The sequence below is a fragment of the Rousettus aegyptiacus genome, unplaced genomic scaffold (genome assembly GCF_014176215.1).
Source record: "Rousettus aegyptiacus isolate mRouAeg1 unplaced genomic scaffold, mRouAeg1.p scaffold_m13_p_13, whole genome shotgun sequence".
Lineage (NCBI taxonomy): Eukaryota > Metazoa > Chordata > Mammalia > Chiroptera > Pteropodidae > Rousettus > Rousettus aegyptiacus.
In genome coordinates, this window is record NW_023416288.1 from 25,633,918 (window position 1) to 25,648,566 (window position 14,649).

At 33.7% G+C, this 14,649-nt stretch overlaps 1 protein-coding gene across 5 annotated transcripts in view; it reads right to left on the reverse strand.

The window, feature by feature from the left end:
- Positions 1 to 3,810: 3,810 nt before the first annotated feature.
- The window catches only part of ETV1 (ETS variant transcription factor 1), an 82,348-nt gene continuing 71,509 nt past the window's right edge, over positions 3,811 to 14,649 (reverse strand). For all 5 annotated transcript variants that reach the window (XM_036230384.1, XM_016139085.2, XM_016139094.2 and 2 more), the window contains 2 exons: positions 10,595 to 10,696; positions 3,811 to 6,126 (listed from right to left, as the gene is read on the reverse strand). In XM_036230384.1, coding sequence (XP_036086277.1) covers positions 5,905 to 6,126; positions 10,595 to 10,696 — 324 coding nt within the window. In that variant the 3' untranslated portion in view covers positions 3,811 to 5,904. The remainder of the gene's footprint in view (positions 6,127 to 10,594; positions 10,697 to 14,649) is intronic.

Below are 14,649 nucleotides of genomic sequence, written 5' to 3' on the forward strand. Positions count from 1 at the left end.
ATTTTCCCCCCACATTTTTCCTCTTCCACTTTAATTCACATTAAACTTTCTATATAATGAATCATTTTACTGGTTACACAGAAAATTAAAAGGTATATAAGTTACCGTAGTCCCCTTTGCATCAATGTGACCTTTTTAAAATTAAGATTTCTCTATAAAATATTTATGCTTTCAGTTCTTTTTTTCTACTTCAAAAATCCATTTGCTGCTGCTTCTGAACCATGTGACTTCAAATATACTACATTTTAAAAGTTTTCTGGGAAAATGTCACAAGGTCAGTGTTTACAACTTTCTGAACAATTTGATCAGGACATCTGTCTCTTTGGAGATCATTAAGCTCTATCTGCCTCCAATGGGGAAAAAAAAAAACCAAAGTGATACTATAATCACTTTGATTTCTAAATGCTTAAAGACTCGAAATACATACATAAATACATACATACATACCATGGATTGATGTTGGTGTTGTTTAAATAGTACTTCATTTCTTTTTCAGGATTTTCTATAAAGACTATTTAAAAATGGTTAAAGAAATAAATTTTAAGTAAAATGTGATTCATCGTTACATACATTTTTAAGTTATTAAAAATTTAAATCAAGAAAGTAGCTAGGTCCAGGTTACACCAAAAGAGTAGGGTTTATGAAACTGCTTGTGATCACAGACGTCTAGACACGACGACATTCTGGTTTTGCCATTACCCTCAGCCTCTCATACAAAGCCAGTCAAGTGATTAAGGCGGCAACCTAGGTCATGTTGGCTGGCACGTGGGAGTCACTGAAATAATTTAGATAGTTCCTTTACCCAAATGTCTTCCTGACATAGTTGCTGAAGAGATTTAAAAAAAAAAAAAAAGTATTTAAAGACATTAAGACAAGTGTTATCAGGTGTCCTGGAACCTTTTACCAGAAAGAATAATACCTGGGAAGTTATAGAAGGATTAGACATTATTCAAGTGCCTTGGTCATAAATCAAATAATTCAGATGTTTCATGTGCTTAGGAGCAAGTCAAAAATTTAGATGACATTTATCACTTTTAAAATGTGCCCTCTTTCAGAGTGATCACGATAGTCCAATATTTTCAGTTTGGGGGCTTTTATTTTAGATTTAAATTTTGAGCATATTAAATTTGCTATAATCACATAAATTTCATAGCATGTTTTCTCAAACCATAAGTATAATTCTAATACATCCAAGTAAATTAAAAATTTATTTCCCATAGAAACATAAATATAATTTTAGAATGGAAGTAAATAAGAATATTTGAATCTATATGCAAAAGAACTACCTTACATATGAATTTATGAACCATAGCTATTCTATATATACTTTTAATTCAACATTCTAAAATTATTAATATTTATATAAAGGCATCCACTATTCTAAACAAATTATCGCTTCTTAAACTATATTTTTCATCAAGTTTTTTTAATAAATAAATCTTTCTAAACAAATCTTATGTTAAAAAAAAAAGTCAAGCCCTAAAAAGTACTAGCTGCATTCTGAGTAAACTGGGCCAAATTCTTTAGTATAATGCCCAACATTGATAACAGATGGAAACTTGGCTTTTACACAATACTTATCATAACTGCTCTATATGTCCATTTGCCTTCTTTGACTTCCTTCTATTATTTTTACCTGATTTCTATTATTATATTTTTCACCTTCCTCATATCAAACTGCAACTGGAAAACAGAACACATTTATTCCTTATTTTTTTAAGTTTTAGTTTTTCTTTTAAGATACCAAGTAGAAGACATTCAGTGGCCTTCTCCTCTATAATGTTTTGACATTATAAACCTTGAAAATGCTGCCTGATAGACAAAGTGGCTCATTTTACAAACTCCTATATTCAGGCCAAATGCTATAATATTGGGTAATAAATTTAATTCCTTGTCACATAAAGATAAGTTTACTTATATTTTATAATTGAGTAACAGGCATATTCTTTTGAGTAACAGGCATACTCTATATATTATTCTTACCTAATAGTAATCACCTGCAGGTGTTAAGATCACATAGTAACAACTCATACTAGCATAAAAAAGAAATTTATTTAAGAAAATATAATTAGGATTCGACAACAGAATTAACTGTGCTACTAGCTGTAATTACTATCTGTAATTATCACACCTTTGTTTTTTTTTTCCTTTCATTACATAATGTTTACATGAAGAGGAATTAAATAATCTAAAAGCTTGATGTAATTACCAGATGCTTTAATGAAATAGTTGAACTTTCATATAGAATGCTTTCTGTACCATTTATGCGGAATAGAGACTACCTCAACGATAAACAATGTCCATCAGTAATTTCTAATTACAATTCTATCGATAAAACTTTTTTTGTCCATAGGTAAGTCAATTAGTATTTTTACTACAGTGTCTTGTGTGGTAAGCTAAATAACATCAACCCCTCACCCACCTCCATACTCATGTCCTGATCACAAAAACCTGTGAATACCTCATCTGGCCAAATGGACTTTGAAGGAGTGATTAAGTGAAAGATTTTGAGATGGGGAGATTATCCTGGGTTATCTGATTGAACCCAAAAAGTAATTACAACTATCTGTGTACGAGGTAGGCTGAGGGAGATATTTGACTACAGTAGAAGACATACGACGACAGAAACAGAGATTTGAGTGATGAAACCAGGAGACAAGAATATTAGCAGCCTCTAAAAGTGGAGAATCCTAGGATGGAATTCTCCCCTGGAGCCTCCAGAAACAAGCCCAGCGACACCTTGATTTTAGAGGATTTTTAGACTCATTTTAGACTTCTAACCTCCAGAACTATAAGAGTGATGATAAATCTGTGTTGCTTTAAGCTAATGAACTTGTGGTAATTTGTTACAGCAGCTACAGGAAACTAATAGAGGCATTCCTCAGAGATATTGTGGGTTCCATTCCAGACCTCCATAATAAAGGTAGCACACATCCGTAAAGTGAGGCATAATCTTTTGCCTGGTAGAGGGTGTAAAACATGTAATTCCTGTGAAGCACAATCAAGGGAAGCACAATAAAACGAAGTATGCCTTACAATCTGTAAAAAGGTTGAATTAAATGACCTCCAAGATCTTTTGACGATTAGAGAAAACTTCTCTGTGCTGTAAGCCTTATGGATTTTTATTTTTAATAATTTGTAATAGGCATAGCTTAAGAAAAATTTTTTTTCATTAGTTATTTGGGATGCAACATTATTTGTTATATAATTAGTCCATTGGGTATTATCATGTCATCATCAAAAGGCAGCAAACACTCGGGGAGACATTTATTTTAGTTACTCTTACCAAGTTGAAGGAAAATGTTATATTAATTGATTTCTATTTGAGTAGCCAATTCACTTAGAAATTCAAAACACAAGAATCTTGAAGAAATCAGCTGCCAGATTTATTAATCTATCTGAAAATAAAACAGAACAAAAAGTAGAAAACAAAACTTAAAAAAAAATTTAGATACATTTCCCAAGAGTGTATAAAGCAATGTTTTAAACCTTTCTGTACTGGAAATATCATTAATGTTGGCCAACTATTTATTTTGTTCAGTGAGTCACTACCTTAAACAGTCAATTATATAATATGTCCTTAAATATTATATAATTAATAACAGTTCTTCCTTTGATTCCTTAAGATAATTCATAACCCTATTCCTCCCCACTGGCAAACTAGAAGTAGAATTTTAAAAAGAAAAAAGAAAAGGGAAAAAAGTGAAAGAATAGAAAAGAAATACTTGATACAATTTCATTTAGATTATATTTGAAAGACCCATTTTCAATTTCTCCTTTAATTTCTCCAAATATGTCCATTTTTTTTCCAATAAAACTTTAGCTGAATATTTTAAAATCTGTTTTTATTCTAAATACTATAAATAGCCACATGAGTATAGTGGGGTGGGGAGTCAGGGGGAAGTTCTGATTTTTAAGGCATACTTACTAGCCCAGAACGGGCTTAATGATAGATAATTTATGTGCAGGACAATCATTAAAACCAAAGGTTACATATGTATGTTGAAATTAGAATTTTTTGTAGAATTATATGTGAATAGTATCAGTTATGGCATGTGGATTTCCCAATAACTGTTTGATTTAAAGACATGTGAAAAATGGGTAGCTGGGAGATCAGCTTTCAATAATCTTTCCCATGCTCATTATGGAAGGCTTTTATAAGTTGATTTCAAATTTGTTTAGAATTTTTTAAAAACATTTTGCTATGGACTCTTAAAAAACTGTTGTTCCTCTGAGATATTTGGATGGATTGGACAAAACTCATGTTTGCTGCTTGAATTATTTAGCAAGCCATTCAGAGATACTATAACCTCATTTACTTATGTTTTTTTCCAAGGTGAATGGAATGACACATCCTGCTTTCAGTATTTTCTCCAAATGCAAAATGAAAGCAAAACAAAAACCTTTGAAACTTTAAATTTTTAAATCTTCTTTCAAACAATCCAATCACATTTACATGAGTGTTCAAAACAAGATGATGGATATCAGTGCCAGCACTATGTCATACAGCAACTTCCTCATTTACTTTAACAGTTTGTAAATAATTTTCCACTTCACGAAAAGTTACAAAAGTTTCCACAGTTTCCCTTTAGCAAGCTGAAGCTTACTCTTCATTTGTCAATGTGCATAAAAGCTGCTTATAGCATAGCATGGCGTAAGCTATTTTTTTAAGCAATAAATGGTTTGAGTCATCTATTTTGTCCTGAAATGCTATCTGTAGTTAACTGCATTGCTTATAAATGGTAATAGTAAATTCAGCATGAAAGAGAATATTCGAGAAAAGACAGCAGCAGAAGCATTAGCATTATCTAATATTTATATATGTTATCAACATAACACAGCAGTAAAAGGTTTAAATGCATATCAATGGGTACCATCTCTAAAAATTACTATAGTACCTATTTAGTGTATTGGATATTTTTCATAAGGAGAGCTTGCTGTATCTAGAACAGCATAATATGTGATTTAGTACAGTTAATTCTTATTGATTAAATAATGTTTTTATGTGCTGAAGGAAGTGAAGACATAGATAATCTTTTGCTTCATTGTGATCCCAGATTTACCATTTAAATGAAGATTTCAAAGGACCATGACGTATTATTATTTAACATAAATGGGCTTCGAATTTTTAATTGACAGTATGATTTGTATTTAAACAGCAAGGTGGCACCAGATACATGTAACGCTACTGGCCTGTGACTCATTTTGGAGCCAGAGTCCAAAATTGTGCCCCTCATTTACAGTCATGGTGATTACTCAACTTCAGAGAGAATTACCCATTTCATGGTCATCCTCTGTAAGTCATATATAAAGCAAAACAAACAAACAAAAACAGCAAATGCAATCTCTAAATACCTTTCTACGAGAGGTGCAAAACAGTTATTTCTAATAATCGAACCGCCATTTACAGATTTTTTTTGTACACCTTGCAGAGACTCAGAAATGATAGAGGAAGATGCCCAAGGCAAACAGTCTCCGAGCGGATATTTACACAATGTGAATTAACTGTACCATAGATACCGAGAGAAAATGAACATTTTCTTATGTTGTTATGAAATCAAAGAAACATGATATAGCTTCATCATACTTAAAACCTGTGTGACCCCATCCCAAGCCTAAGTAAAAAGTAATCCCCCACTCCCCCCACCCATTCACCCATTATCTTCCTGTTACACAGAATAAATGTTTAGATTACTCCCACCCACCCTCAAATAAAGTGCGCAGTCCATGGCAGACCATAGAATAATGCAACAGGAAAAGCCCCTTTTTGTGTATTATTATTTTAAAAATAAAATACAAACAACAAAAATCAAACAAAGATAGAAGAGAATTCAGAGATTCTCTGCATCTTGCAAAAAGAGGAAAGAGAGCAAGGAGGCCCTGCTTGGCTGTCACTTGGGTTAATTAATATACATAGCCTTCGTTGTAGGGGTGAGGGTTGCAGCAACCCCCTTCTGGCATGTAGGCCATGCTCTCATCAAAGTGAGACAGAGGCACCGTGTCCTCTTCGTTGATGTGACGTTCCATGTCTGTCTTCAGCAGCGGGCGCTGGTTATCTGGAAAGGCCATCGAGAAGAGGGCTTCTGGATCACACACAAATTTGTAGACATATCTCTCTCCAGCCACCTGGTGAAAACATGGAAGGGGAAAACTCATCCTTATGTATGGCGTCAGACATTAACTTACTGTGGTGATCACAACATTTACAAATATTGAATCATTATGTTGTATGCCTGAGATTAATGTGACATCATATGTCAATTACACCTCAATAACAACAAACAAACAAACAAACAAACAAACAAAAAACGCATCTTTACCATCCCAGATGGGGAAGGAAAGGGAACAAAAACATGGTTTAATACATGAGAAAGTCTGGATAAAAGAAAAAGCAACCAAGTGTTAGCAGATACTCATTTAAAAAAAAAGTTTTTACTTTGTGGAATAAACTACGATTCAGTTGAGGGAAATGTGAAATATTGATCTTGAGAAATATTTACATTCATTTTAGACATAGCTAAAAAGTTTAGCAGTTTCCTTGTTTTAATATAAAGATAAACTTACATTGTTAATGGAGGGGGGAAAATCAATGATTTTACACAGATATCTCAGTGAAGTTTTTTTTTTTTCCCCCTTCTTTGAGAAGGTAATATCTATCCTTGCAAAATTAACTGGACCTTTAAGGTGTAGTCTCCTTCTTATTACATTTCTGAAACTGTAGAAAATTAAACTTCCAAACCTTAGAAGAAAAATGTGTTATGTTCTTAATATGACTAGACTAGTGATTCACTGATTCACATGGTAAAAAGATTCTTTTTTCTATTTTTTTCCACTGTGTATTCTCATCAAAAAAAAGAAAGATGCATTGCCTTATTTAAATGAAAGATGGATCAAGAAGACAGCATTATTCTGGGTACATCTTTTAAAAATGAAGACAAGATGCATTAGACAGAAGTTAAGGATGTGTATAAAGTGTCAAATTGAAGTAAGAGGTGTAAAAAAGTGAAAGGAATTTAAAGTACACAATGCATGGAGAGGAAAGGAGAAAAAGAAATGTGACAGCTGCTTGAAATAAAGTAGGAGCATAATTTGTAGGGAATGACATGCCCCAGACTTAAATTTTGAAGAGTAATGCTTCTCTAGGAAATTATAAACAACTGAGTGAAACATATATGGTCCCCCTTCCCCTCAGTGCCATTAATAAACAATGCCGAGGTTCTCAAAACTAGGTTGGGCGTATGTGTGAGTATATGGATAAATATTCTTTGTATCAACTTTGATAGTAACTTGTGTGTGTACCCAGAGTTCAGTAATTTTAGGAAGGTGAAAATTAATCACCTCTGGGTTCCTATGCATCAAGAAGGCATTGCTAGTCGCTTTGTGATGTTGGGGGATGGTGAGTTCGTGGTTAGCAACTATCTGTATATGTTTGGAAGAAAAGAAGCAACTGCTGTTCTGGACTCCGATTTAGAATACTTTTTTGTCCTGGAGTTTTTATCCTGTAAGATGTGCCCAAATAACCTGAATAGTCTTAGGTTTGAAAATAGTCAACACTTGGTTTTTATGAATTTGGATATATTTCTTAAACTGCTGTCAGTTTCTTTTTCTTTTCCTTTTCCTTTTTTTTTCTGTAAAATGGAGACCAGAATTGGCTCCTCAGGAAAGAATATCTGTGTAAAATTGAGATGGACGTCTAAGGTGCATTGCATGACAAACAGGGGGGCCTGACATAAATTCACTCATTTCAGTCTTTCATTAAAAGGAAATTAAGTTCATAAAGATAAAATGAAGTTACTATGAAAATAAAAACAGATAATTTCAGAAACAAAGCTAAAATACTAAATCCTAGTTTTCCTTCTGTTCTTTGTTCAAAGCATTTTGAGAAATACAATAAAAAAAATGGCTCGCATACCTCAGAGGCTGTTTTGTTTTGTTTAGGACTGGAAGAAAAAGGTATTTGCTTTAGGCGACTGGAGCTTTTTTTGTCCAATCTGTTGCTATTGGTTATAATTAGAAATGATTTGATAAATCAATATAGGGAATTAAAATGTGTAACATGCGATCAAGATTATAAAATCTCTTTAAGGACTCTGCCTTGACTAAAAACTTCTTTCCATTTTTCTTGTGAATAAACATTTTTTAGGGCTGTTACTATATTTATTGGACTATGTTAAAGGACGCAGAGTTTATAACAAGGGCTGATAATCAACTTAGAGAAATTACATCTTACATTATTAGTGTTCTAATTACAATATGGAAAATGCTATACATTGAGTATACTCAAATTACAATGCTGAGATAGATAAAACATGAATTCTGTAGGAGAGATTGATCAGAATTAAACAAGGAAGTATGTTTTGAACTGTGGTTTGAAGGACTGAGTATTTAAATTATGTGTTAACTTTTAAAATTTCAGAATACAGGAATACTGAAGGAAAACTAAAGCTTATGGATTAAACCAAAAGAAATAATGATCTATCATGAGGGTACATGTATTAACAGGTAAAGACGAGAAGGCAAAACATTCTAAAAGCAGAACAATGAGTGAAGTAATGAGAGTTGGGAATAGCAAACAGAAAGGCTCAACACATGTGAGGAAGAAAAGTTAATATGTATGTCCATAAAACTTGTAAAAAGACTTGATTGCTGTGCCAGTTACAAGCAGACTTCAACTTCTGCATGTTTCATCATTAAATGACCTACTCTTTCTTACATTATACAGTGATATCTCAAAAAGTTTATTATATACAGCATTTTGCTATCCTATAGTAGCTGATGAATAAAGAATTGCAAATAGTTTACTCTGGCAATTATAGCCTTAATGGGAAAAAGCGAGAGGAGCAACAACATCTATGCCATTATTTATTTCATAGTATCTTGCCTTATTATTTATATAAGAGGTAAACAAATGGCTTATGAGATAACTGGATAAAGCATGAACACCTTTGCAAATGTTTAAGGCCGGGCATGACTTTGTGGAGATATTTAAACACCGTGTCTAAAGGCTGAGGTGTAATTAGAGGTCTTATAATACATTTTAGCTCTCTGAATGCTCCCTTTAATAAGGGACATAACGGTCAAGGCACAAAAACTAAATATGCCTTGGTTCACACTAGTTTTCCAGTGTGAGATGCATTCGGAGCTATTATTTGTCGAAGACTTTTATTATGCTGGGTACAGTGCAAGTGTCTCGGATACATTATTTCATTTAATAATCACAACTACAGGAGGTAAGAACACCACCACTTAGCAGGAGAAACAAGCTATCTGTTGAAAAGGGTGATCTGATGAGAAGCTAACATGCAAACCTAAATCATGACTGCATTTACTTTCACTGTTGAGCATCACTACCCAGGGGGCACTGCTGAGCACCTACTGTGCCAGCCCACCTGACCTGCTGGAATTAGAAAGATGGTGATGAAAATGAAAGGAAAATGAAAGGGCTAGGCTGAAAATGGGAATGGTAAATGAGAGAAAGGGAGGAATTAAAAATGACCCCAGGGTTGAGATGGAGAAGCTAAGAGGAGCACAGAGAAAACGGTTATACGTTTTGAAGAGAGATTCAGGGACACAGGAAGCAACCAGAAATCTACAGCAGCCTTATCTTTTAAGGATCTTGTAAGTTCTAACTGCTGAGCTGGCAAACTTCAGGGCACTGATTTCCTTTGGTCTAGGAAACTCAGTGATGCTGTTCCCTTTGTTCTAGTAAGTTTCATGTAGCAACTGGCCTAGTGTTTCTTGGAATAACTATGCTACTATAAAAATATGCTGCAATCTGTAATATATAACTATTCATGTCCTCCCAAATGAACAAAGGATGCATGGTAAAACCGTAATGTTCACAATGGATAAATTGTAAACTTAGTTCAAAGTCAAGACAAGTAGATTGAACACATATGCAAGGTTAAAGGATATAATAACAAATGTCCAAACATTTTATCTTTATTCATTATCTTCTTCAAAAATTTTATACTATATTCTCAGTATATCATTCTTTTGTTTTATCTCACTCTTTTTCAAAAAGCTACTTTCAAATATTAAGGGAGACTCAATTCGAATAAAATAAAATATATTTAACTTCATTCTACCAATAAAATAAGGTCAAATACTTATTTTTAATTAATGGTTTAGCATCTTCAGGCAAGAAAAATGTTCTTCAGAATGAGAACAAGAAATGTTGAGTCTTTTGAGAATCAGGACAAAGACAGAAAAGTAAGAATTCGGTTAGGATTGAAATCTATAAGCAAAAATGTTTCAAAATTATATACCTCGGAAGGTAGCAGAATATCAACAAGTTCTGAAGATGTATGCTTGCAATATTAGTACAGAAACCTTTTTTTTTTTTTTTACCAAACATGACAAAGCAAGAACTTCCAGAAAGTCTAGTACTTTGTATATGATGTTGTTACACATTTGTCTATGATGCCTATGAATTTATAAATAGAAAGGTTTGTAGGAAAACCAAGAGCTAAGCATATGTTAAAGTGAGTGAAAACCTTGTTTCAGCAATGCGAGGATATGTGGCTTTTAAAGTATGACATGCAGATTTATGCGCAACATTCCAATGAATTTTAATGCTGTATTAGCTGCTCACCTTTTGCATGATTCCTTTCTCATAATAATAGCGGAGTGAACGGCTAAGTTTATCATAGTTCATAGCTGGCCTGTTTTTTTGAATGCCCCAACGCCGGGCCACCTGCCGCCAAAATAGAATTACATTGTAGTGTTAAGTATTAACTTATCAACATATTTCATACTAAAATAGTTAATTTATTAATTACTTCCAACCCATCCAAAACGCATCCAAATCAAAGAGGAAAAAACTATCATAATCTGAATTTCCTGTGTCCTGGTTTGCTTTTTAACCCTGGAGTGTGAAGTGATCATTCTGAAACATCACAATAGAATTCTTTGTTACCACTGTTTTGGATACGAAATGAAATGGAAATAAGGGAATGTGTTTACAACAGGAATGAATAGGCTGCAATTCACCAAAATGAGGTGTTTCCCATATCGAGATACATGGTGGCTTTTTCGGGCTTAGTTTTTTCAGATAAAAACTATAGATTAAGAGCAGTTTAGTGATCTCTTTGTACAAAGGTGTTTCTTGAGGTTACGATAAACCAAAGAAAAAAGATATCCTGCTTGATACTAAATAAAAGATTGAAGAAATGGCATAGTGTGTATAGCATTAGAAACAGTATACAAATTAATAATGTGGACCACAAACAATTTTTATGGCTTGAAGCATCATCAGAATAAAATTGTAGCTGAAGCATTATACAGACTAGTGTAGCTAAAGTCACATTCTCATTAATTTCTACTTTTTATTAGTCTGAGCAGAAACAGCAGCTGCCACTCATACCTAGCCAACCCCAAGAGAGCATTATCTAATAGGGTTAATGTTTTCTTTCGTGTCCATGAAATTTCAAGTTGTTGCGATGTCACATATACTAAAATAGAACACTTTTCAGAGAGATCATTCTGTCTCTCCACTTTATTAGCAATAACCTTTCTCCAGGGTTTTTTATTTTTTTAAAGTGTTTTTTTTTGTTAAAAATACCGATCCTTGCTATTTTCTCTCTCACTAATTTGTATTCCCTGAATGAAGATACAATGTAATGTAGTCACATGCATCAGTATTCTTTTTTAAGAGCAGAGAGTTGTGATGTAACAGGAACACGACTATATATCCAAGCAGACAATCACAGTGGCAGGTACATCTTAATTTTCCAAAGATAAACCTCATTTTAATTAAATGTTCTGAGCAATAGTGAAATGGGAGGGTAGCAATAAGAAATGAAATCAATGCATTCTAAATAAAATGTCTTCAAAGAAAAACCTAGCAATGGACATCAGTGACTAATAGACATGGCAACTGAACATGTAAACCTGGAGAGGACGTGAAAATAAATCATTCATATCTCCTTAAATAAAACAATTTATGGATACTTATTCAATTATAAATGAGTCCTTTCTGGAAACTCACCAGGATGCACCTAGAAAGTAAAATATTTGCAACAAACTTTAAGAAACCATTGTGGATGTCTCTGGGAGAGAAAGATGAATTTTTTTTAACATTTATATAAGCAGAGTTTGACTTTTAGGGTACCAGTTAATTCTTATCACTGTGGGTATTATTAGTCATTTTTTTTTAAATCAATATATTTAAAATATATTTTTAGAGCTGTTTCAGTGTTACATTCATCATAAAGTTGTGGGGAATGAGACATCCAGTATGCCTATGAGATACAGACAAGTTACACAAGGTAAATAAGTTCTAGAAACCTGCTGTACAGCACAATGTTGATAATTATACAGTACACTTAAAAATTTGAAGAGAGTAGATTCCATTTTAAGTATCCTTAGAACAATAAAAAAGAAAGACTGAAACTTAAAATGAACAATTAACATAAATAATTTCGAAGATAGGTAAGACCACCCACTAACTAAGAAAATCCATTCCGCCCTGACACAGGACCCGCCAATCACCACAATACCCAGCACCACTAAAAGCCAAGGCACCATTTCCTACGTGAAGCGGATGCCATGGTGGTGACAATGTCAACAATACTCCTTCAAATGAAAACTGGCTGTACATGAGGGAAGTGAAAAGATGATGGCACTATAGCATTCACTCCCATCGTCAAAGAAATTAATAGGAAAATGCAAGAGTTCAAGTGTTACTCAATTTATTTTTAAAAATCATGTTCGAATATGTAACGGTAAACACACACACACACACACACACACACACACACAATCAGGGCCTGACTTAGACTTCTTGGTAACTCTTCCACCTCAACAAGTTCGAATATCATCAAAAACTTCCACTCTGAGTCTTATAGATGCTTTATTATGTTAATAATTGTTCCCTGGAATAATTCCCTCAGATCTATGATTCATCGGAAAATTATCTCAAATATCTCAAAAGGAGCAATGTTAAGGATGATGTGCTTGCTAAAGTTATCCAAACATACTGAGCAGATAACCAGCACAGCCTAAAGTCTCACGCAATATTATTTTAAAGTCCCAGAAAGAATATAAAAAAAAATGGAACCCACGAGTCGTTCCAACAGGGTCCGCTTCACAGCCCCTTCTCATGTGTGTCCTGACACAGCCCCCCAAAGAGCCGCTGTGTGATAGATAGGAGAGGGTGCACGTAGGCCACACAGGCTGAAGACATTTCACAAACACTTTGCAAAGAAGAAATTTAAACGTAAACAACACAATTGCGATGGTGAACAATGCAGCGATCAGAAATGGAAGGCTTCATTTTGAACAAAGGCCTTAGGAGACATTTGGTGCTTATTGCACAACTGCCACCGAGTTAGTTATTACTTGGAAGTGGTCTACTGACTGAATTACACAGCCCTTTCTTAATGAGTCTGTTACAGACAAGGTGTCTAAATGTTGCTTGTTGTATGGAACAGATGTAATTGTATTCCTTGCCTTTAAAAATTATAGAAATTCAGAATTCAATGGAACTTAATGGTGAGCGAGTTAAGTCTTCTGCTTAATTTAAACTTGATCATCATAAAAGCCAATGGTTGCTATATAGAGAATTCAATCACTTGCATGAGATTTTTTACTCTTCTGAATGGACCAATAATTACTGACATAATTTAGTAATTTTCCCTAACTTAATATATGAAAAAAAATTAAAAATGTTTCTGCTCAACTTTACTTTGACCACACGTGGAGGGAAATAACTGTTTGATGTAAATTCCTGTCACATGTACTCAGTGCTAACAAGAACCAACCGTTATGATGATCATGAACATCTTTCATGAAGTAAAGAGCACATATTTCTGTCATGTTAAGAAGCTTTCAACACGTTATATTAAGCGTTCCCAGTTTCAATTTGTCAATCCTTCATATTTTTGTGGTTCTTTCACTTACCTCATTTAAATACATCTAAATAAAAACTAATTTCATTTGACAGACGAATTAAACTTGAGACACACTACAAAAATCAAACACCCAAACATATAGCCCAGATCAGATAATGGATACTTTCGAATTCTGATATTGAGGCCTCTGTACGTGTGTGCTTGGGGATGGGGGAGGGGGAGGCAAAAAAGAAACTTCGGAGCTTACCTAGTGTTATTAGTGTACTGCTCTAGCCTGGAGGTGACTTAACTGTGCTAACCACCTCCTCTGTTTCATACTTCTTATAATACACATTTGAATGAGATAATCTTCTAAATCTTAATAAGTAATGTGACCTTAGAGAGCATATAATCAGATTATGATATAATATATGGTTTCATAGGGCAGAAAATTTAAGATGTATAGGCCCATTAGCTTAGGTTGTAGATGTCCAGTCTATATGAAACTAATCACTTTAGGTTCAAAATTTTCTGGATATCTTCCTGAGGTGTTTAGACACTACAGTCAATATGATCAGTCAAAGCTAAAAGTCCCCCATTGCCTTCTTCCTTAATGTAAACTAAAGTCAATTTTAATAGTAGTAGAGAAAGCACTTTAAAAAGACACAAATATTTCATATAACAGTCACCTTTCCACTAGGGTCCAAAATGCTATTGGTGGGTTATGCTGTAGTAACAACAGTAGCCTTAAGCCTAAAGTTAGTCCTGGGAATAAAAAAACTGAACTGAGCTCTTCAGGAAAATTCTCCTTTTGTAT